Here is a 23,510-nt window from a genome sequence, read left to right as displayed (position 1 = left end):
GTAAAATGAACCACTCTAAGCACACACGCCCCTCTCGGACGAACCGATTGAGTACAGAGTTTTAGAGAATGAAAGTGATTCTCAAGAAACCACACCAAGTGATACTACATAAGTTAAACAACTGAAGAGTCTGAGGCTGTCTTTATTGGATGTCGCTGCTGAATGAGTATTACATGAAGAAATGCTTTCTGCTTCAAAGTGCGGTTTTGACTGAAATTTGTAGGAACAATGCACTTGCCATCCCTGCAATAGGGGTCGACACAAAATAACAGTTTACTTATTGTTTCAAGTTTCGGAAACGTGCTAAAGAGTACAAGTGCACTGTTGCCGCTGGGGGAAGGTCATGTTTTTCGTCGGCGCGAAAGAGACGAAAGTTATGCTCAATCCAAATGGAAAACATTCTTTACAAGCATTTGGGTTAGAAAACTGTATTGTTTCGATAATACTTTTTTCATTCTCGATAAATCATTGTTTTGCTGAACAAATAACGAGAGAGAGAGAGAGAGAGAGAGAGAGAGAGAGAGAGTCCTTTTCAATACCAGGGTTACTGAAAATTTGTAAATAACTTTTCGATCTCTTTGTTATGTCAATTCTCTATCTATGTAGTTTTAACATGAAAGAGATGGAATTCATGTTTTCAGCATGAAAGAGATGGGACTCATATTTTCACTATGAAAGAGATGAGACTCATGTTTTCCATATGAAAGAGATGGGACTCGTTTCTTCAACATTAAAGGCGAGTGTAATAGTTACAGCAGGTACAAGATTAAAGCTGTCCGAATTTAATACAATATCTAGTTTTAATAGCACAAGAGCAAAATCTAGTACATAGTATAAGCAAAAATGGATTTCTACACTAATTTCAGTTGTGTTCATGTACTTGAATGGGCACATTATAAATGTTTGATAAGATTAGAAACGATAATATTTTATCCGACTTTGTGAAGGACAAGGTCATTTGAGGGCATTCAGATGTCGAAGAAATGGGGCCTCGTGGACTTATTCCACGTGTTAAAGGAAGATTAAGCGGACAAATATGATATACTTTTGAAAGATTAATATTGTTTATATGTCGAATTTTACATACTGTGTTTGTAAGTTATACCAAAGACCACAATGAGCGCCCGCCAGACTTGCGAGAACCTTATTAGAGGAAAAGACGTGGGGTGGGTGATCACTCCAACCACACGTTTTTCATTCAGAGTTCTTGCTTACTAACCGTTTTTATATAAGTGTTGCATTTTCTTCATCGTGTTCCCTCGGGTGCACTTGTCTTTAAAAAATTGAATTTCATAAGGACAGCATATTTTTAATAGAACTTGTCTCCCTTTACTTGTTCAAATTTTCACGGAGATCTTAACTGTACCGCAGCGAACCACTGAACTTGCTTAACAAATTTTGTTTATAAAAATTGTGTGTATATAAAAAGCTGAAAAATGACAATAATGTACATCAATCGCATAGTCCAAATAAACACTACACTAATCAGGTGATATACCAGACCATTTAGGTTTATTGCTTATGTCATGCGTTCCGATTCGCATATGTGTAATTTCTATCGCTGACATTTTGCCCCAAAGAAAGATAATCGAAGAATTTATAAGTATTGCGTACTACAACTTTTTCATATGTGAAGCACGAGTCTGCTTTTCTTTGTCATAAAAGACAACGATATGAACAAAACCGTCAAACTGACATATGTTGTCATTTATGTATTTGTGGGACGTTTTCAGCTGTCGCTGCAGACGACACCGTGTTGTTTGCACCACCAATACGAGGCCGAACTCACCGAGCTTGGCGCCACGTTGCATGATGGCTCAACGACCCCCGTCATTACTGACGTAAGTCATGTTATAACAATAATAATAATAATAATAATAATAATGACCTTATTTAAAGAGGGTAACACAATTAGCTAAAAACTAATCTACCTTGAGGCCCTCATGTTATAAATATAATATACAATTCTTTAAGGGCTATTGGTAATACGCATAGGCTTAACAGGGTGGGTAGGTGTGGTATAGCCAAATATTATGTATAGCACGTAATATGTGAAAAATTATAAATTATTAAATTGAAAAAATAATCAGTTCGACATTGCATATTAAGCGCAATAGATCACGGCATTGAAATTTATTGAGCTATTGCATTGTAATTATCATGTTACTTGAAGACTTAGCAAGATGCAACGAGCGCTACATTTTTCATGTACATTGAGCCTTGGGTACCATTCATGTGACGAACATCACGTTGCCATGTAATTGGGGGCTGCCATATTGGTCTTGTTCCAGTCAACTCAGCCCTTGACTGACAGCAAAATTACACGCAGAACTGTAACCTGATGGCTATCAAATGTTCCATCTTAAAAGTACAGTTGTGGTAGATACTGATATAAGCGAAGATATTTCCGAAACGTTCCTGAAATAGACTATGAAATGACTTATTCGTTTGTCTACATTTTGCTTTTAGTCCTCTCTGTACCCGACTAACGATTATGACAAGTACTTGCTATTATATATTTATCCTAAATAAATCTTATATGTATGAGTAAATGGGTATATATATATATATATATATATATATATATATATATATATATATATATATATATATATATATATATATATATATATATATATATACGTGGTATGCGTGAGAGCATGCACTTCCAGCAAAGCAAAAGTCTGGTTCAAATTAAGAAAAAGACAAATTTGTAAAATTGTAAAATTACAAATTGATCAGGTAATATACATGAGCAGTTGCATATGTTAGGCCGCTCCAATGGCCTAGTGGTTAGAGCGTCCGCCTCGGAAGCGGAAGGTCGTGGGTTCGATCCCCGGCCAAGTCATACCAAAGACTTACAAAAATGGTACCAACAGCTACCTCGCTTGGCGCTCAGCATTAAGAGGTTAGTGTTAGGACTGGTCGGCCTGGTGTCAGGATAATGTGACTGGGTGGGACATCATGCTACACGTCTTCGGCATGATGCCCCAGTGCTAGACATCGCTATAAACTGCCACACTGCAGACATCGTAGCAATATGACTGAAAAATGTTAAAGCTACGTTAAAAATCCAATCACACACTCACACACACATGTTAGAAAGGGTCATTCTTTTATGTCTGTTGGGTATTACCATTGTCACTAATCGTGTTGGATATTACCATTGTCACTAATCGTGTTGGATATTACCATTGTCACTAATCGTGTTGGATATTACCATTGTCACTAATCGTGTTGGATATTACCATTGTCACTAATCGTGTTGGATATTACCATTGTCACTAATCGTGTTGGGTATTACCATTGTCACTAATCGTGTTGGATATTACCATTGTCACTAATCTTGTTGGGTATTACCATTGTCACTAATCGTGTTGGGTATTACCATTGTCACTAATCGTGTTGGGTATTACCATTGTCACTAATCGTGTTGGGTATTACCATTGTCACTAATCGTGTTGGGTATTACCATTGTCACTAATCGTGTTGGATATTACCATTGTCACTAATCGTGTTGGATATTACCATTGTCACTAATCGTGTTGGGTATTACCATTGTCACTAATCGTGTTGGGTATTACCATTGTCACTAATCTTGTTGGGTATTACCATTGTCACTAATCGTGTTGGGTATTACCATTGTCACTAATCGTGTTGGGTATTACCATTGTCACTAATCTTGTTGGGTATTACCATTGTCACTAATCGTGTTGGGTATTACCATTGTCACTAATCGTGTTGGGTATTACCATTGTCACTAATGATGAATGTTAAACTAAATACTGTATACCGCAACATTAATAGTTACAGTGAAAATTACATGTATGCATATATATATATATATATATATATATATATATATATATATATATATATATATATATATATATATATATATATATATCCATGTGCTTTTCTATAGTGATTTTTACTGTGTATCGAATAGTCCAGGTACAGTAAAAGAGTTGACACTTACTTGTATAATTAGTTATATGCATATTAGTGGTGATTTAGTGACATTTTTCTGTATCTGTGATAAATATTTATTTATGTTGTTTTGTGTATGACATTGGAACGCTGGGTAAATTAGTCTGGTTTTTTTTATCCATGTTGAGTGCAGTCATTAGCAAAGACCATGGGTGCATTAGAAACCCGGACACAAATAAACAGCTTAATCTAGCTGGTGGTCAACTTAAAATAAAATATTTGACCAAAGTCTTACATTTTGTGAATCTTGCCTTGAACACATTACTAGGAATCGAAGAAAATGGTTAGAGATTTAAACTCAAGATTGTTTAATCAAAAAATGATAGAAAACTGAATTATTATTTGTGTTAAAACAGATAGATTTATAGATGTTCATCATGTATACAAAGATTACTTCAGCTGAGAATATGGAAATATTCCAGGCTGTTCAACTTTGGGATCATCGTAATATTAGGGACTAAAAATCGCGTCAGTATTATTAGTACCAAACTTCATGGAGAATTATGTTACTGTCTTCATCATAAATTGTTGCTTATGGCGCATACAGATCTTTGCACTTTTTTTATTTATAGGAACTACTATCAATATTGTTCATGACCGACTTGAATCCATTTTTGTTTTTCAAATAATCTGGGTAGAAAAACTGCTCATGTTCAATTTCTCCAAGTATTTATTTTACAAAATCTACTTCTCCCTGCCACTGAATGGATTATTCTTTAGTACCAGTGGCATTTCATTTTCACTGCTGACGCCATATTACTACACACTGCATCAAAGTCTGTGGTCAAAATGGTCTCGATTTATTTTTTGTAGAAGTTATTCTTTCACACACTCACTGCTAAATATTGTAGGATACTTAATTGGATGAAATGGGACATCACTATTACCATAATTTGTTTTAGCAATTTCTTCACAATTAGAGCACCATCCCCACCCACCTATAATTGAATTGTGCATTTCCAATAGCTCCTAACAGCATTTCAGCCAAAGTAATATAATGAATATAGTTCTTGTTTATTTACAATGTTTTGATTTCTATCTGGGTTTGTAATTTTAGCAAATTGTTCATTACGAGGCAGAGTCAATGGATTGAATACTATATTTACTTTCTTCCAGTAGTGAATTGAAATTTACTGCTGATTGCAACCATTTGAGTTACAGGCGTAGATTAATCCATTAAAAATTAATACTCCACTTGTCAAAATGTCTCTTTTCATAAAAGTAAAACGCTTTTCATTCCGTTATAAAGTGTTTCTAAGCTTGACTTTAGCAAGTGTTAAAGGTCGAGACCCTACTATATAAAGGCACAATAATCCCCAAGGGTCAGTCCAAACTGGGCTATTGTCTGGGAAAATTACTCCCCAGAGGAAGATGATGACGGCCTGGTCTAAGATGATCGACGGGTCCAGCTAGATACAATGACTGCTTACAAATCAATTCCAAGTTACTGATCTTGGGGGGCTTGGGGGTTGGGGGTTGGGATTGGTGGAGGTAAGGTGCTGATTAACCTTCAACTCCGTTCACAGCAAGTTTCTTGGTTTTTATCACTTGGACAAGGGTCACTAAGAATATCTAGCTGTTTGACTCATCAAAGCTCCAATGTAACATGTGTACAGTGCCGGATTAAAGCCTTCCAGGGCCCTTAGCACTGAAAATATTATGATGTCCCCATCCATTCCTACAAAATGTGAAACTTAAAAAATAATAATATTAAAAGCTAAAAGTGTTGCCATCATTCCAAATCAATACGCGTACATGGAGATCGAAATGATCACATGATTCATTCAATTTTATAATCAACAATTAACTCGAATTTTTTCGTTCCTGTTGGGCTGGTGCCGTAAGCACGTGCTTAGTGTGCTTAATGTGTAATCCGGCACTGCATATGTACCAACCTCTTCAGCTTGTAAACGTTTCATCTATTTTGCCCTTAATAGTTAGATCCCATTACTGGTATAACTCCAGTATGTTTAAATTGATTCTTCCTGCCTGAGCAGAAAACTATGCTAATATATTTTTCTCCGACATTAAACTACTGACCAACTAATGACCTTTTGTCGCAGGGCAAACTGGCTATGGTCTATGACTACGATCTAAAAAGGACATGGGTGAAGAACTATGGGTTGCGTGCAAGTGCAACGCTCAATGTCACAATCATTACCCATTACGACGAGGTGAGAAATAAAATCAGTTGTTGAATGAATTAAATTTGCAGGTCTTTTCATGATTGTCTGAGTTTGGTTGGTTTCTTTCTTTTTCTTTCTTTCTTTTTGCACACTAGTGGCTTCTAAAACAAGTTAGTATAAATGATGACCAGTTTTCAGTCCTCAACTCTCCTTTTGCTTCAAAACCCTGACTCCTCTCATTCTCGGAGCAATGAAAACGAAACAAAGAAAAAGAAAGAATATTGAAGATTGTCAACACTTTAAGTAAAGTAATCAATTTATTGGCACTAAATGTTTCATAACAATACACACATTTCCGTTTTAGAGCAAGCGGAAATTAAACCATTTTACAAATTGTTTCAACATAAACATAACCCTTGATTAGAAGTCAAATACTCTGATACTTTTATCTATTTTTTAAAGATAAGTATGGTCCCATTACCAGCTCACGTAAAAGCATTAACTTGCATTCAGCCAATAACCCCACCACATACCGTTTCATTTGCTACTTTTTTGCTCCCATTCAAATGAGCAACTTGTAACGTATCGTTAGTCGATATAATTATATTTTGATACATCACTGATTAATATGCCTTTTGAAATTCGAAAAATCTTGTGAAATAAGATATCTAGCTTTCAGTACTCTCTCTCTCTCTCTCTCTCTCCATATATATATATATATAGCACATAATTAAAATATGTCACGCAAGGATAAATAATAGTACGTTAAACGTTTAGTTAGGAAACAGTCTTCAAGAAAATTGATGGTTTCACATACTGAAATACCATTACTGGAATTGTCCTAATTTTAACGACTGTTACATGGGTGTATAAGGCGTTCACATGTCGTGATCTTCGCATGATCAAGACTTGATAATGCCACATAGAAATATGGAGAATGTCCTACTAAATCACCCTTCACCCACATAACATGTATTGTGCTAATTTGTTACAGAAAATAAAATGAATACAGATTAAATTGCAATATCCATTGAAGTATTATATTATGCATAAACTGAGGTTTCTTATCGTTTCCTATCAATATGTCGGTTTACGTCACAAAGGTTTAAGTACCTTTGGAAATATTATTGGCTTTTAAGTTATAGTTTCCTGTCAATGATCTTTTTTATATCATTAATGAAAACAGATACACACACATACATCTTATGTCATGTGCTTAGGCTCGAATAAACAGTAACACAAGAAAAAGTCAATTCCAAAAATAATCCAAGAATAATCCACGAATAAAATTTGTGAAGTCGTAATAACAAAATGTTCTACTGATTTCAAGTTCGAATCTCGACGAAGAATCCAAGATGGAAGACGATGCCGTATGCTGCAATCTGTAGTGTTGAAGTATACAGTTCCTTGTAAAAACAAGAATTATCATTTCGGTTTTGGAAATCAACATAAATTCCTTATAAGAACTGTCTTTGATTAAGAATCTCACATGAGAGCATGTATTTTCCAGAAAAATAACCGAATTAATCCTTTTGAATCCAAGTAATTTGAAATAACTCCAAACAGCACAACATACAACTTCCAGTGTAATATCCCAGCTTCTACTGAGAATAACTCTCCAAAACAGAGGTTATATGGTCTTCTAAAACGTAAACGTGGGGTCACGTGATCATGTTCTCGAAGCTCATAGATATTACGTACTTGTTAAAGGTCACGTTTACCCAGTGTGACACTGATGAAAACCAATCATTTTACTCTAAGAAATAAAAAAGTTAAAAATTGTGTACATCTTAAACACGAACTCCCATCATGACCTTGACAACAACAAATCATTTCAAAATAAAGATAGGACTTGTTTACGTGGTTGCTAATAATTTTGAAACAATATCAGGATTTAGATCAACACCTGGTGTTTATAAACTAACAGTCAAGGTCAAACTATTTTCTGAAAAAAGTATCATCTCTAGAGAATGAATTTACATTACAATATCATGTAATGAAAATAATAAAAAAAATAAAACTGACAAACAATTAAATTGAAATAAATATATATTAAATCAGACATAAGTAAATCAAATATATATAACACTTGCCCCATAAAGAAAAAGAAAGATTTATACATGAAGCTTTCTTTGTACTACAGCCTAATTATACATGAGGTTAAAAAGAACTCGTATAAATTACAGTGTGCATGAAATACTACATTGTTATACACGGGAAAGAGTGTCTGCTATTAAATTACCTTTTCCCTTGATGTGCCTGATGTCAAGATTATATTCCTGTAACAACAAACTCTACCTTAGTAGTCTTTGATTTCTATTTTTCATCTTGCAGATGAAAGTAAGGGGGTTGTGGTCACTAAGTACAATAATCGAAGAATGAGCTGAACTTAAGTAAACTTGAAAATGTTTTAATGCCAATATCAAAGCCAAACATTCCTTCTTGATTGTTGAATAATTTCATTTTGGTGCTTATTTAATTTCTTAGAAAAATAGCACACTGGATGATCAATACCATTTTCATCACTTGCATCAGCACACAATTTAAACGATTGGCTGAAATTTGGATCTGTAAGAACTGGCGCGCTTTTAAGTATGTCATTCAACTTGTCAAAAGCCTCCTGACATTTTTCAGTCCAAATGAACTTGTTTTTCTTACTCAATAAATTTGTCAGGGGTTCAGCAATTAAAGAAAATTAGGAACAAAATATTTGATAGTATCCAGCCATACCCAAATATCGTATCAGTTGCTTTTTATTAACAGGCACGGGAAATGTAGAGATGGTCTTGACCTTAGCATATATAAGTTTAACTTGTCCATGTCCCACGATGTATCCTAGAAAAGTTACACAACAGCGACAGAACTCACTTTTAGATAATTAATTTTCAAACATGCATCTGTGAGTCTGTCAACGAATTTCCGAATTGTTGCTAAATGTTCTTTCCAGGTGTCGCTGTAGATGATGACATCATTGATGTAAGCATAATAATTGTCTGGACCAGAGGTAATCCTGTTTATGAGACTTAAAATGTACTTGGCGACCCTTTCATTCCAAACAACATTACTTTGTATTGGTAAAGCCAATCTAGAGTCACAAATGCCGAAATTTCCTTTGTTCTTTCCGTTAGTAGAACTTGCCAAAATCCTCTCAGAAGGTCAAATTTGGTGACATACTTGGCTTTCCCAATCTTATCAATACAGTCATCGATTCTTGGTAATGGGAATGAATCTGTTTCTGTCACACTATTCACCTTCCTATACACATACGAAAAGTTTTATCTGGTTTTGGAAAAATATGCATGGTGAACTCCAGTCACTTTTACTGGGCTCTATAAAATCTTTCTCTAGCAAATACTGAATTTCTTTTCTCAAGTATTCCTGTTTGAGAGGGTTCATTCTGTACGGGTGTTGTTTGACTGGTTTTGAATTTCAACGTCATGGAAAATTTTGTTGGTTCTTGTAGGAACATCTTGAAATAAGTGCTCATATTCAAATAATAACTGTTTAAGTTCATTTCTTTCTTGCTCTTGCAAATGTGAAAGTTTCTGGTCCAGATAGTTCACAATTTCTGAATTCCGTAGATTTGTCATTCCAATATTAGTATAATCCGATGACATTCCTTCACATAAATCATCGCTGAGTGGGACAGGTACAACTAAATTAATTGCATGTTTAACCTGGCTATCTCTTTCAATATAATGGTACTCCTATAATTTATTTAGATCCCAGGAGCACTAATATTAAAATTTAACTCATTCAGTTTCTTCTTAACTTTGTAAGGGCCGTAATATCTAATCTGAAGAAACATTTGAAGAATGAGCAAGACGGACAGAACCCCATTATTACAAAACTCAAACGTTCCCTCCATTTAATTCTGCCAAACCATAATTTCACTCGACTTGAATTGCTGAATGCCAAATTCAAGCATAATAGGCTGGAAAGTTCCAGACCTAAATTTTGACCCTTGACCCGATTGGATAGATTTGGGAAGGCCAAATTGAGTAAAAGACTTTATCAAAGCTTTTATTATTGTTTTAGATTTTATATTCATCAAGGGAATTGCCTCTGGAAACCTTGTTGACACACACATAATGGTCAACATATATTGGTTACCTGACTTGGTCTTAGGTAAGGAACTAACAAAATCTACCATAATTCTACTAAATGGTTCGTCAAAGGCAGGAATAGGTTGTAGATGAGCCTTCGCAAATTTCTGATTTGGTTTTCCTACCAATTGGCAGATATGATAAAATCTACATTATTTAACAGAAGTCAATTAAGATCTTTTAATAAGTTTTATTGATCCCTAAATGACCAGCCAATGGAGTTTCATGGGCCAGACTAAGTTTTTCCTGTCGGTAAGGTTTTGGAACTAAAATTTGATAGTTCACTGACCACTCATCACCAGCAGCTACCTCGGGAGGTCTCCATTTTCTCATAAAAATTCCATTTTAATGAAATAACAGACAGTGACTTCAGTAGCTTTAGTTTCCCTAATGGCCACTATTGGCCCTTTGAAACAAACAGGAGATTTCGAGATCTTTTTCCTGTTCGATGACAAGTGATTGTCGTTTATCACCCTGATTAGAATAAAGAGAATGAGTCGTTGAAAGAGGATCACTGTGATCAATACCTTCCGATTAATCAAAACAAGGAGTGAAAGTGACCTCATCAAAAGCTTGACCAATAAATGTGTCAACTAAAGGAATAATTTCCTTATCAACATCATTCTCAAGAGCTTTCTTTGCCTTAGCTCTGGTAACTGCACAAGCTGGAACTAAATCAGGGAATTCTTTTTCAATTGGATCGACTTTCTGATCCAAGCAAGGCTTGTCAGTTACAAGTGGAATAACCACAACCTTGTCTCCAGCTAGGTCGATGAATAGTAATAAATGAATTCCCTCAACGAGTAAAACAATCACTGTGCCGACTGTCACGGGTCCTGAGACTAAGTATGATCACAAATGTACAGAATTCGAGAGGAACATTAACAAAGCCGCACTCTACTCCTTGAATTAGAACACTCTCGTTAGAAGAAGACTTCTCAGAAAAAGGTAAAGTACCTGACAAAAATAGACTCCGAGAAGCTCCTGTGTCCCTTAAAATTTTAATAGGGATATGATTGGCCGAATCACCCAAGAGTGATATAGAACCTTTCGATATGAATGGTTCATAACTCTCCATAATAAAATCAGACTGGGGTTTATTAGACCCAACAAATATATTGCTTTCAATACATGACCTTGACCTTGACCTCTTAGAAATAAGAGCATTTAGAATAGGCCTGTCTTGATTCTGATGCCTATTTTTCAATTTGTTGCAGTCAGAAATAACGTGTCCTTTTTCCAATAGGTACACGTAGGAAGAGACAAGGATTTTGAATCAAGCTTCTCTGAAGTTTGGTTTTTAGAATTTGTGCCAGTTTGAGTTTTAGAAGGGCTTATATTAGGCTGAAATACTTTTCTGCCAGAAGACTGTTGAATAGAAGTCTTATTTACAAAAGGAACTTTATGAGTTAAAGAATACCCATCAGCAGCTCGAGCAGCATTGTCCAATGTTTCAATCTGATGCTCGTCAAGATAAGACCTAATGTCACTATGTACACAGTTTTTGAAATCTTCAAGTAATATAAGTTGTATGATACTTTCATAATCTTGTTCAGCTTTCTTGGCTGAGCACTATCTATCAAATAACTGCTCTTTTTCTCTAGCAAATTCGACATGAGTTTGTCCAGCTTCTTTTCTATAGTTTCTTAATTTGTGTCGATAAACATTAGTGACTACCTCATAACCCCTTAAGATGCATTCTTTAACCACATCATAGTTACCACTTTGATGAACTGACAGTGAAGCGTAAATATCACTAGCCATAACAGTGAGTACACGTTGTAATAATTGAGTCCAATGCTCCCTTGGCCATTTCGAATTTTCAGCAACTTTTTCAGAACGAGTAAACTATTCGTCTACTTCTTTTTCTCTGAAAGGGGGCACTAATCTAATATTCTTTGCAAAATCAAAACTTAAATTTGGATTTGAAGTATGAATGAGCATTTCACTTGACAGTTCCATTTCTTTCATTTTACATTGGTATTCCCTCTCTTTCTCTCTTTCTTCCATATCTATTGGTTCTTCTTGTAACTGTATTTGCATCTGTTTTTCTTTCTCTTTTTCTTCCGCTTGTAAATGCATTTGTTCTTTTGTAACTGCATTTGTCTTTCTTTCTCTTTTTCTTCTGTTTGTAAATGCATTTGTTTTTCTTTCTTTCTTTCTTTCCTGTCTCTTTGTCTCTCCTCTTTGTCAAATTGTAACTTTATTTGTTCTTTTTGTAATAACATTTTTTTTTCGTTCTCCAATTTCATTTGTTCCTTTTTTGTTCCCATTGCAACTGCATTTGCATTTGTTTTCTTCTTTATCTTTCTGAAGCTCCAGCTTCCTCAACTCCAGTTCCGTCTGATACAGACCTACTGATTGGATCCAAAGCACTTTTATCCAAAACATTTTTACTACCAAATACTGAACCAAAATATTTCTTATTTCCTGATTTTACGTTAAGGAAGCCTTTACTTCAGAAAGATCGTATTTTCTGGCAAGTTGAATCAACTCATCTATTTTGAAAAGATCTAATTGTTCCTGGGTAGGATTTGAAAGAAAGATTTCTGCTTTTGATGACATATTAGAAAAAGCTTGCCGATATCACTAAGATTTAAAAAACGGGGAATTCAAATTTTTAAAAAAAATAAAACATTTCTGAAATATTCTATCCAAAGTTCAAAATTGTCATTAGGACAATCGCCCATTTTCTCATATCATATAGGATTCTTCTTCGGGATTCGAACTTGAAATCAGTAGAACATTTTTTTTATTACGACTACTAAAATTGTATTCGTATTATTTTTGGATTATTTTTTGTATTTGATTCTATAAAACCTAAGTTCATACTTTTTCATTTTTACAGAATTGTTCCAGGGAAATAAATTATTGTATTTTTTCAAAGCTCGTTTTTTTTCTTCTTCTTCTCTCTTTCTTGTGTTACTATTTATTCGAGCCTAAACACGTGACATAAAGATATAAATCACTGACATTAAACATTTAAGTAAACAAATGTCTAAAATGTGCATGCAGTGCGAAGGCAAAAGTATATAAATTATGTTTTGTTTTGTTCTGTGTTCAGGGCACCCAGTACATTTTGAGCTCTGGCACGTGCTTTTTTCGTTCCGTACGATTGGATGCAATGCAGAAACCCTGTATACCAGGTAAGAGTAAAGAAAATGATGTACTGTCTATGGTTATGAATTGAATATCTAGAAACTACCAAACCATGGATACTCTTGAACGCACATAGACACACTCGTAAATATGAATGTCTGTGGTCAGTGTACCCGTATAAATTAGTATACATTTAGTTAAGATACGATGATAAGAATTCTTTATTTCAGACTAGATAGTCCATACATTAAAGTAAAAACATTGGAAACAAAAGAACATAAATACCATACGTACAGTTATGCAGATACGTCTACACAATTAACTGCGCCCTGCATTGTTAAGAATGAAATTAAGTGGTACATTTAAAGAGTAATTTGTTCCGTCTGCTAATAATATGAGAATTTAAATGAATGTCATAGTTCCAAAGAGATCTCAATATATAGTTCTTACTATTAGATATTCTTGTCATCATTGAGAATGCATACTTTCTCATTACTTCATCAAAACTGAATACATTATAATTTACAAACATGTTGGAGGCACTGTTCCATCCAGGAAGACCTAATATAAAACGAAGACTATTATTATAACCAAGACCTAATATAAAACGAAGACTATTATTATAACCAATAACTAGTTTTCTTTTCACAGATTCACTAAAGTTTGTCCATAAAGGAGCACAATACATAGTACAGCAATAAGATTTGAATAATCTAATTTTGATATTGAATGAACAATTTTTAAATTTATGTAGTAGCATATTTGTTCGAGTACACAAAAATCAGTAATGTCTCATCATGTCTTCATTATCCGACCGATTGGATTTCAAAATAATACCCAAATATGTATAATTGTTGATGTATGTAATGGCATTACAATTAAGATGTACAAGGGGAGGAGATGGTAATTTGAAAGAAGTTGGCTGAAATGCCATGCATAGAAAACTTTTTGTATTATAGATGATATCATTCTCAAATGAGTATTGTTCACATATCTTTAATCATTTCCTTAAACCTGTGATAGAAGGACTTATCAATGACATATCATCAGCAAAACTCAAATTGTTTAGAAACAACACATTTGGTGGCAGACGTAACCCCACGTAGCACTGACCCAGCTTACGATTTAGCTATATATATATATATATATATATATATATATATATATATATATATATATATATATATATATATATATATATATATATATATATATAATAACAAAGGGGAAAGAATGCCCCCCCCCCGCCTCACAAAATTGGTTACATGGAAAGCGCTGGATATTACACTTCCCCATCGCACGTAATACAACTGTTTGCCATACCAATAAACTAAAGCATGAACTATGTAGACAGGTATTTGAATTGCAATCAACTTTTTAAAGAGTATCAAATGATTGACCCTATCAAATGCCTCACTAGCGTCTAAAAAGCAAACAAACACTGGGCTGCCATGTTCTACATAATAGCTGACAGTTACCTTAAAGGCATATAGGCATAAATATGCTAAATGCTGCGTTTTTAAACAAAACTGATTATCGGAGATTGTGACGTCACATCATTGCAGGATGATGCATTCAAATAGTTTTGGAATAATAGTCGTAAGAGCTTTAGGTATGTAGTTTTATTTTTGTCCTCCAAGTTACCAGTTTTGCTTTTTAGTTGTGGTATAATTGTAACTTTTATAAAATCATCTGGTACAAAGTGATGCACAAACATATAATTAAATAAAATCATCAATAGCACATGAAGTCTAGTATCTGAAAATTTAAAATGTTCCACAAATGAAAACTCGGATCCTGGACATTTACCCCCTTTTTGTCATGTTATTGCACTTTATCTCAGATAATGTGATTACCTCAATACGAACAGAAAGGGGTATTCAGTGATGAAAGCACATGCCTCTTATTCGATTCATTTTTTATACTACTGAGCAAGTCTTCAAAATGATTTTTCCACATGTTGCATATATTATTCTGACCATGGTTCCCATCAATGCAAATTGGTATTTTACTGGAGGTTGTCGTAGTATTTTGTTTAACTTGCTTTCAGAATTCACGTTGGTTGACATTACAAATTTTTGTGCTAGCGAGTCTGCTCTGTTTTTCTTCCTCCTTCTTACATAATCTAAGAGCATACTTAAATTGTGCTCTTGATTGGCGCAACTGGTTACTGAGATGGCCGTGACGAGGTTTACCGTTATCACGCCACATAAGGTAAGCATTTCGTGCAAAGTCGTGTAGTTCTTTGACATAGTCATTCCAGCTTGGTATAACCCGGTGACCACGTTTGGATTTACTAGTCAAACTATTACCGCATTTCGGCAAAGTTTTTACTATATCAGTATATAATCCGTTTATCTGTTTCATATGCACCTAATTAGTGCAGCAGTGTCCATTACAGATCGCAACACAATGTGGGATCTCAATCTTGTTTAATAAGAATGCAGATGTCTGAGCATAATTCAGTTTTTCGTCCGAACTAAGGTCTGACCAATTGATGTTGTATTTCAAGTTTAAAAGTTCATTGGGGCAGGAATCAAATCTGGGAAGTAGATCAGTCTTGAAATTCATTAAAGTAGGACGATGGTCGGACCCTACTAAGGTGTGAAGTATTCCCATATCACGTAAGTAGTGAAGGGGGATACTTTACGTACAATGGGAATTAGCATTACAGACCCCCTTGGGAACATATACGTACAATGGAAATTTAACATGGCGAAAAATCGTGGGAACATATACGTACAAGGGGAATTAACATGGGAATAAATCGTGGGATACTATACGTACAAGGGGAATTAACATGGGAATAAATCGTGGGATACTATACGTACAAGGGGAATTTAACATGGGAATAAATCGTGGGTCACTTTACGTACAAGGGGAATTTAACATGGGATTTTTTTTTTAAATTTTAAAAAAGGACTAGGCAATGGAAAGGCTATCTCTTTTCGAGAAATATGGCTGGCCCTGAAAAGGGCCTTTGGGTTTATGTTAATGTATTCATTAACATAAATGGCACCGCATTGGTCTTCTTCTTGTCCTTAGGCTGCGTCTCACTGTTGGCCCGTAAATTAGCACTCTTTTCAGGCATCCTTGCCTCTCCACGTAAATCCTACGTATCCACAGGCTGGTGTTTGTCCTGTGGACAACGGTCCACTTGGATCGGACATACATGAGCAAGTCTGTCCGAAACATCATGGAAGACACAAGGGTGGATGACTCAACTGTGGTCCACATCTTGAAGCGACGAGAACAGGTGAATCAATGCACTGAACTGCGCTTATTTATAGGCAGAGGTAGGATTGAAACGGATTGAGTTCATTCACCAATCCGAACACGCGTTACAAAATTCAGTCAGCCCGCATCCAATCCGAAGAGAGCAGTCTGTGACGTCACGTAGTCTATATAGATTCGCTAGCGCTTGTGTGTAGTCAATCTATGCAACAGTGATTCAACATGACGGAAACTCAGAAAACGATCCAATGGGGTGCACCAACAGGGGAGACCGCCCAAGGGAACCCGGACTTACTTTCAGAAGAGGTGAATTGGGATTTTGTGGATTTTCTCTCCTCGCAAGAATTTGTTCCGGAACCTTCGTTACCTTCTTCATTACCGCAAGTGGAGAATTTTAGACAGAGACAGAAAGAAGAATTGGAGAAATTTATACAACGACAAAAGGAAGCGGAACAAGCTTTTCTCCTACAGCAGCAAGAAGAAGAGGTAAGAAAAAAACAACAGCAACAACAGCAAGAAGAAGTAGCAGCAAAGAAACAAGAGGGTGAAAATCAAACGGCTACGGTACTGTTGGACATTTTAGCGGAGTTAAGAAGTCTGAAACAAATGTATCAGACTTCTTTATCACGACCGAAGAGAATACGACCTTCCCGAGCTAAACACGTCAACCCTGTGACTAAGCCTACCGTACCACCCTTAGTGATTTCAACCCAATCATTATCATCATCAACATCAACATTACGCAGTCCAGAAGTAGGCCTTGGCCGTGGCAAAGGCTTAAGGCAGTTAAAATTGATTGCTTAAACTCACCCCTACACCATAAATAAAAAAAGGCCCTTTTCAGGGCCACCCACATTTCTCGAAAAGAAATACAATTTCAATTTGCCAATAACTCAAAAAAAAAAAAAACCCACCCATTTTACCCTTATAGTACGTGTCTGTGTATGAGTGCGTGAGTGTAGCTTCTTATTTTAAAATCAAAACTCAAAGACACTTACCTTATATCATTCATTTATTCTTTTATCCATTGTTACAATCCAATTCACAATTCTCAACACAACACTTTAATTAAAAGTTCATTGACTTCTTCTGTCTCCTTGTTTAGTCTCTCTGTTTTTTGAATTTCTTCACTGTCACACTCTTTTCCTCTTCTTCCTCCTCACTTTCTTCCCTTCTTCTTTTCTTCTCCTGTTTCTTTTTCTTCACCTGTCTGCTTTCTTCCTCTGAAGAATCCCTCTCTTCCTCTGAAGAACCCCTCTCTTCTTCTGAAGAATCCCTCTTTTCTTCTGACTCCTCTTGTTTCTTTTTTGGGCAATCTGGAGACCAATGTCCTTTTTCTTTACAATAATAACAGGTATCTTGACTTTTGTCTTTTTTAGCCCCTGTTTTTGTTCTTTTTTGACGGTCTGGACACTCTGAAGACCAATGCCCTTTCTTCTGACAGATATAGCAAGTATCTTGACTTTTATCTCTAAAGGAAGGAGAGTAGTCCGTAGGCTGGTCTGAAGAGAATTTTCTAATGACCCCTCGCAAAGCTCTGACGAAACGTTCCATCTGGTTAGTCTCTTCCATCGTTGTGCTCGGCTTGAGAGTGAAATGAATAGTGAAAGGACAAGACACACACCCTTTTATATACGCTGGTCTGCTATGACTATAAAGTAGCTCATGGTGTTTGAACTTGAGTCATTTGACTTTTTGCTTTCAAGATGAAACGATCTAATTCGTTCGAGAAGAAAGAAGAAGAAAGTAAGAGGCAGAAACGTGATCTATCGCCTCGTACCAGGGCTGAAATCTTGGCACAAATTCATGCCAGTGATTTTGAAGAGGACATGAGTGAACCAGAATCCGAACCCTCTAAACCAAGTTCACCACCCTTAGTCAACCCTGAAAAGTACTATTCCATTCGAGAGACGGAAAAGCGCTCCTCTAGAAAATTTAGAACCACGGCTTACAAATACACAGTGAAGTTTAAAGATTTCAAGGCTGAAGTGCCGTTAGAGAAAGCAGAAGTGTTCATCACTGAGGTGTGGGATTCTTTGCTCACTGCACTCAAGCGACAATGTCAACCCAAAGAAGACGATCGCTTTCCATACAACACGACGGTTTGAAATCCCCTGTTTGGATCGAGTTTAGCACCCCTGCAGAATTGACTGCTTCCAAAGTCATGGACAAGATTCAACACGTACAACAATCTAATGATCAGTTTGACATCACCGATGGTAAAGCCACACTGGACATGACCCACGTCTCTCCTCCTCAAGGGACTGGACGCAAAAAGATGTTATTGGTGGACGACCTTCGCAACACCAAAAAGAGTCTCGTCCGAATTAACAACCCTCATGACCAGATGTGTTTAGCCCGTGCCATCGTGGTGGGACGAACCTATGCCAACAAGAACGACACGGTAGAATGGAAAAGAACCTGGAACACTATTCAACGTTCCGACCGAGCCAAACAACGAAACGAAGCAGAACTCCTGTTACAACAAGCCGGACTGTCCAAAGACACACCCTGTGGCATTCCTGAGATGCAAAAATTGCAAGATGTCCTAGCTCCACGATACACCTTGAAAGTGCACCCTCAAGAAATGCGCGGGCCTCTATTGTTTCGAGGCCAAGATTTTAAGGACGGAAAATACATTCATGTTTATCATCACGATGACCATTTTGATACCATTACCAGTATCACCGGATTCCTGGGATACGGTTATTACTGTGAGAAATGTGACCATGGTTATAACAATCGAGAGCAACACAAGCATTGTGGATCGAAATGCACAGGATGTTTGGCCTCTTCACCCTGTCTGAGCGAAGAACCAGTGCCTTGTTCAACTTGTCTGCGCACGTTTGTCAGCCCTACCTGTTACCAACAACATTTGAAGACGCAAGGTTCACAGAAAAAATGCGCTTGTCAACTCCTGAGATTGTGCTCTACGTGTGAACATGTCATACGTACCAATAATACCAAGGCACACGTATGTTCAGGAAAGAAAAAATGTCACATTTGTCACCACATCGTGGACTTGGAACACGAATGTTACGTGCAAAAATACCAACCCCCAACAGAGAAAGAGGACGGTCACAAGAAGAAAGGCAATTTCATCTTTTTCGATTTCGAATGCATGCAAGAGACTGGCATTCACATTCCTAATTTCTGCGTGGCTCATCGAGCGTGCGAGAAGTGCATTCAAGAACCTATCTTCAGTCATTGCCCTCACTGCAGCAAGATTCCTGGAGGACGTGAAAAAATCTTTCGGGGACCAAACACGTTAGCCGATTTTGCCCAATGGGTCTTAGACCCCGTCGACAAGACGTGGAGCCAAGAGGACATCGAACGTTACGGAGATTGTCATCGTCATGCCACGGTGATGGCTCACAATTTTTCCGGATACGATGGACAGTTTCTTTTGAGGTACTATACGGAACAAGGCACCGAGCGTCCTAAAGTGACTTTGAACGGAGCCAAAATCATTTTCATGCAAGTGGGACAAGTACAGTTTAAAGATTCGATGAGCTATTTGGCCATGCCTTTGAGTCGAATGCCTAAAACGTTTGGAATGACAGAAATGGCTAAAGGGTACTTTCCACACTTTTTCAATACGGAAGCCAATCAACATGCCGTTCTACCCCATTTGCCTGAGGCTCACTATTACGACCCCGACAACATGCGTACCGAACAACGAGAAGCTTTCTACGCTTGGTACCAGATTCACGCCTCGGACCCTTTCAACTTTCAGGAAGAAATGCTAAAGTATTGTCGTTCCGACGTGGACATTTTACGGCGTTGCTGTGGAAAATTTCGAGAACTGTTCATGGAACACGGAGGGGTCGATCCTTTGAAAGAAGCTTGCACCATTGCCAAAGCGTGTTCCTTAGTGTACCGCCAACGATTCATGCCTGAAAACACCGTGGCTGTCATCAGTCCTCAAACGACCCACTATGTCAAGCGTCAATACTCGGTCAAAGCCCTACGTTGGTTACATTACTTGTGCGACAAGGAAGACAAATGGATTCAGCATGCCCGCAACGGAGGGGGCGAAAAGACCATCGGAACGTATTCGGTCGATGGCTGGGACTTAGAAAACCCCAAGATCGTGTACGAGTTTAACGGTTGCTTATTTCACGGATGTCCTGTTTGTTACCCTGACCGTGGCACTAAAAATCAGTTTTTACAACGAACCATGGAAGACTTGTACCAGGACACTTGTCAGCGGCGCCTAAAGTTAGAACAGCAAGGATACCAAGTGGTGGAAATGTGGGAACACGAGTACGATCACCGTATGAAAACCGATCCCGAGTTTAAACGCCTCGTGGAAAGTTACCAGTTCATGGACCCGCTGAACCCGAGGGATAGTTTGTACGGAGGAAGGACCAATGCCACCTGTTTGCTGTACCAAGCCGACGAAGAGAAAGGAGAAGAAATCAAATACTTGGACGTGTGTTCGCTGTATCCCTACGTGTGCAAATATTGTCGCTTTCCTGTAGGGCACCCGCAATTGCTGACGGAACACATCGACCTGAAAAACATTCGACAATACGAAGGCTTGATCAAGTGTAAAGTTTTGCCTCCCACGAACCTATACCATCCCGTCTTACCTCACCATTGTCAAGGCAAACTGATGTTTCCCTTGTGCCGTACTTGTGCCGAAACGTGCAACCAAGACCAGCCTTGTCATCACAGCCAGGAAGAACGGGCCTTGACGGGAACCTGGGTCAGCGTAGAATTGTTCAAAGCTCTGGACATGGGATACCAACTGTTAGAAGTGTACGAAATTTGTCACTTTCCCAGGACACAACAATACCACAAGGGTGATCCCAGTCAGAAAGGCATTTTCGCCGACTACGTAGATGCCTTTTTGAAACTGAAGCAAGAAGCCAGCGGCTATCCTTCCTGGTGTCACACTCCCGAAGACCAAATACAATTCAAAGAGAAATACTACGAACAAGAAGGCATCACTTTAGACCACATCGAGAAAAACGAAGGCAGGCGATCGTTTGCCAAAGTGATGTTAAATTGCTTGTGGGGTAAAATGGCACAACGACCGTGTTTACCCAAGACGGAATATTTGACAGAACCTTCCCGCTACTTCCAGATGATTCACGACAAAACCAAATACATGAAACACGTGGACGTCGTTCGAGAGAATTTAATCTTGGTCAATTACGAAGAAGATCTGGACTTTGTACAAGACGACCCTTTTGGAAATGTCATCATTGCGGCTTACGTGACAGCTCATGCTCGCTTAAAATTGTACGAAGCTTTAGAACTGTTAGGGGAACGCGTCCTGTACTTTGACACGGACAGTTGCATTTACATCCATCACCCGATTCAACATCACCCTAACATCGAAGGAGACCGTTTAGGAGCCTGGACAGACGAGCATCCCGACGACAAGATTCTAAGTTTCGTCAGTGGCGGTCCCAAAAATTACGGCTACGAATACCGGGACAAACAAGGAGAAGTGCACACGACGTGCAAAGTGAAAGGACTGACTCTGAATTATCGTACCAGTCGTGTGGTCAACTTTGGGGTACTGAAAGAAGCCTTGCAATCGGGAGAGGATGGAAACTTTAAAGTGACCACCTATCAACCGAACAAGATTGTACGTTTACCCACTCACCACATCGTCAGTCGACCCTTGGAAAAAGTCTATCAAATTGTATACCAGAAGCGAGTTCGACTTCCCAATCATTTCACCTTACCGTACGGTCACGTCGGTATTGGTCTGTATATAAAAAAGGAACCCTAGGCAAGATCGATAGTTCATTGTGACTACCAAGACCGAGCGAACAAGATGAATACTTTGAAAGAGGCATCGTTCCAGTTTGGGGATTGTAAAAAAGTTGTATCTTCCTCTAGTGTGACTAATATTGGATGGATAAGACCCATGCATTGCGACGGAAAATGTCCGGAAGGAAACTGCGATTGTCCATGTGGTTACCATTGTAATTGCGTAACGGAGTTTGCAGACGAGTGCGATTGTGAGCCTTGCGATGGATACGATGCTGTACCTTGTGACCTGAGCGATGCCGTAAAGCATCATGGGAACTTTAGTGCCCCTACCCCTATCATGGAAAGTGATGCTGTGCGTGTCAAACCTGTGGGATGCGAAAGCGATGCTGCTCGTCCTCTTGGACATTTTACTGGGTTTCGTTTTAAAGGGGAATGTTCACCTTCACGTCTACCCCCCTACGGATGTCATCCAGCCCTGAGCAAACTCCTACCCATGTCACTCAACCCTCATCGAAACGAACCTGTGAAAGACGAATATTCGTTTCCTGTGCGTTTGTCGGAATACTGCGACTTTGAAAATCGTCTTCAATCGTTCAAAGGAAAATGGCCTAAGTATCTGGGAGGACCGACCCCTGAAGAATTAGCCAGAGCCGGATTTTTCTACTTGGGCGAAGGAGATAAAGTCAAGTGCTTCAGTTGCGGTGTGTCACTTCACCACTGGGAACCGCAAGATTCGGCCTACGTTGAACATGCTCGATGGTCACCGAATTGTCATTACTTACCCTTAGTGGGACCGAGACATTGAAGTAACTTCTTACCATAATAATCTGTTCATGGATACTTTACAAGAGAACATTCGTGCTTTGCCTGTGGAGTTGAGAGAACGCATTTATCGAGAACTGGTCAAAATACAAGTGAAACGTAAAGAACAATTGCATCCGTTACGTCACCGGTGTTTGAACCACTGGTACCTGAAGGCTATACAAGGATTGATTCAATTGAAAGTGTTCCATCGGACAGACATTGATCAACGATCCTCTAGTTTTAAAAAGGATTGGTTTGGTATGGACGATTCTACCTACATCATTGTAAACGTACTGCATCGAATTCCAGAGGAAGAGTTAACGAATTACCAACATCTTGAACACAATGTCAACTTGGTGAAAGAGGAAACTTCTGAACGAATTGTAATGTGTAGATTAGTGACTCAACGATTTAAATT

At 37.7% G+C, this 23,510-nt stretch overlaps 1 protein-coding gene across 3 annotated transcripts in view; it reads left to right on the top strand.

Annotated features, from left to right (window-relative positions):
- The first annotated feature begins 1,570 nt into the window (after positions 1-1,570).
- Positions 1,571-23,510, top strand: part of LOC149803337 (uncharacterized) — a 75,055-nt gene continuing 53,115 nt past the window's right edge. For 2 of the 3 annotated variants that reach the window (XM_089951364.1, XM_089951362.1), the window contains exons 1-3: positions 1,571-1,841; positions 6,054-6,164; positions 13,287-13,368. In XM_089951364.1, the coding sequence (XP_089807490.1) occupies positions 1,674-1,841; positions 6,054-6,164; positions 13,287-13,368 (361 nt within the window). In that variant the 5' untranslated portion in view covers positions 1,571-1,673. The remainder of the gene's footprint in view (positions 1,842-6,053; positions 6,165-13,286; positions 13,369-23,510) is intronic. The other variant, XM_089951363.1, reaches the window with a different exon arrangement.

Source organism: Sinohyriopsis cumingii, chromosome 3, assembly GCF_028554795.1.
Source record: "Sinohyriopsis cumingii isolate HCF-2022 chromosome 3, ASM2855479v2, whole genome shotgun sequence".
Lineage (NCBI taxonomy): Eukaryota > Metazoa > Mollusca > Bivalvia > Unionida > Unionidae > Sinohyriopsis > Sinohyriopsis cumingii.
Note: the sequence above shows the minus strand (reverse complement) of the source record. Positions and strands in the feature narration are given on the sequence as shown.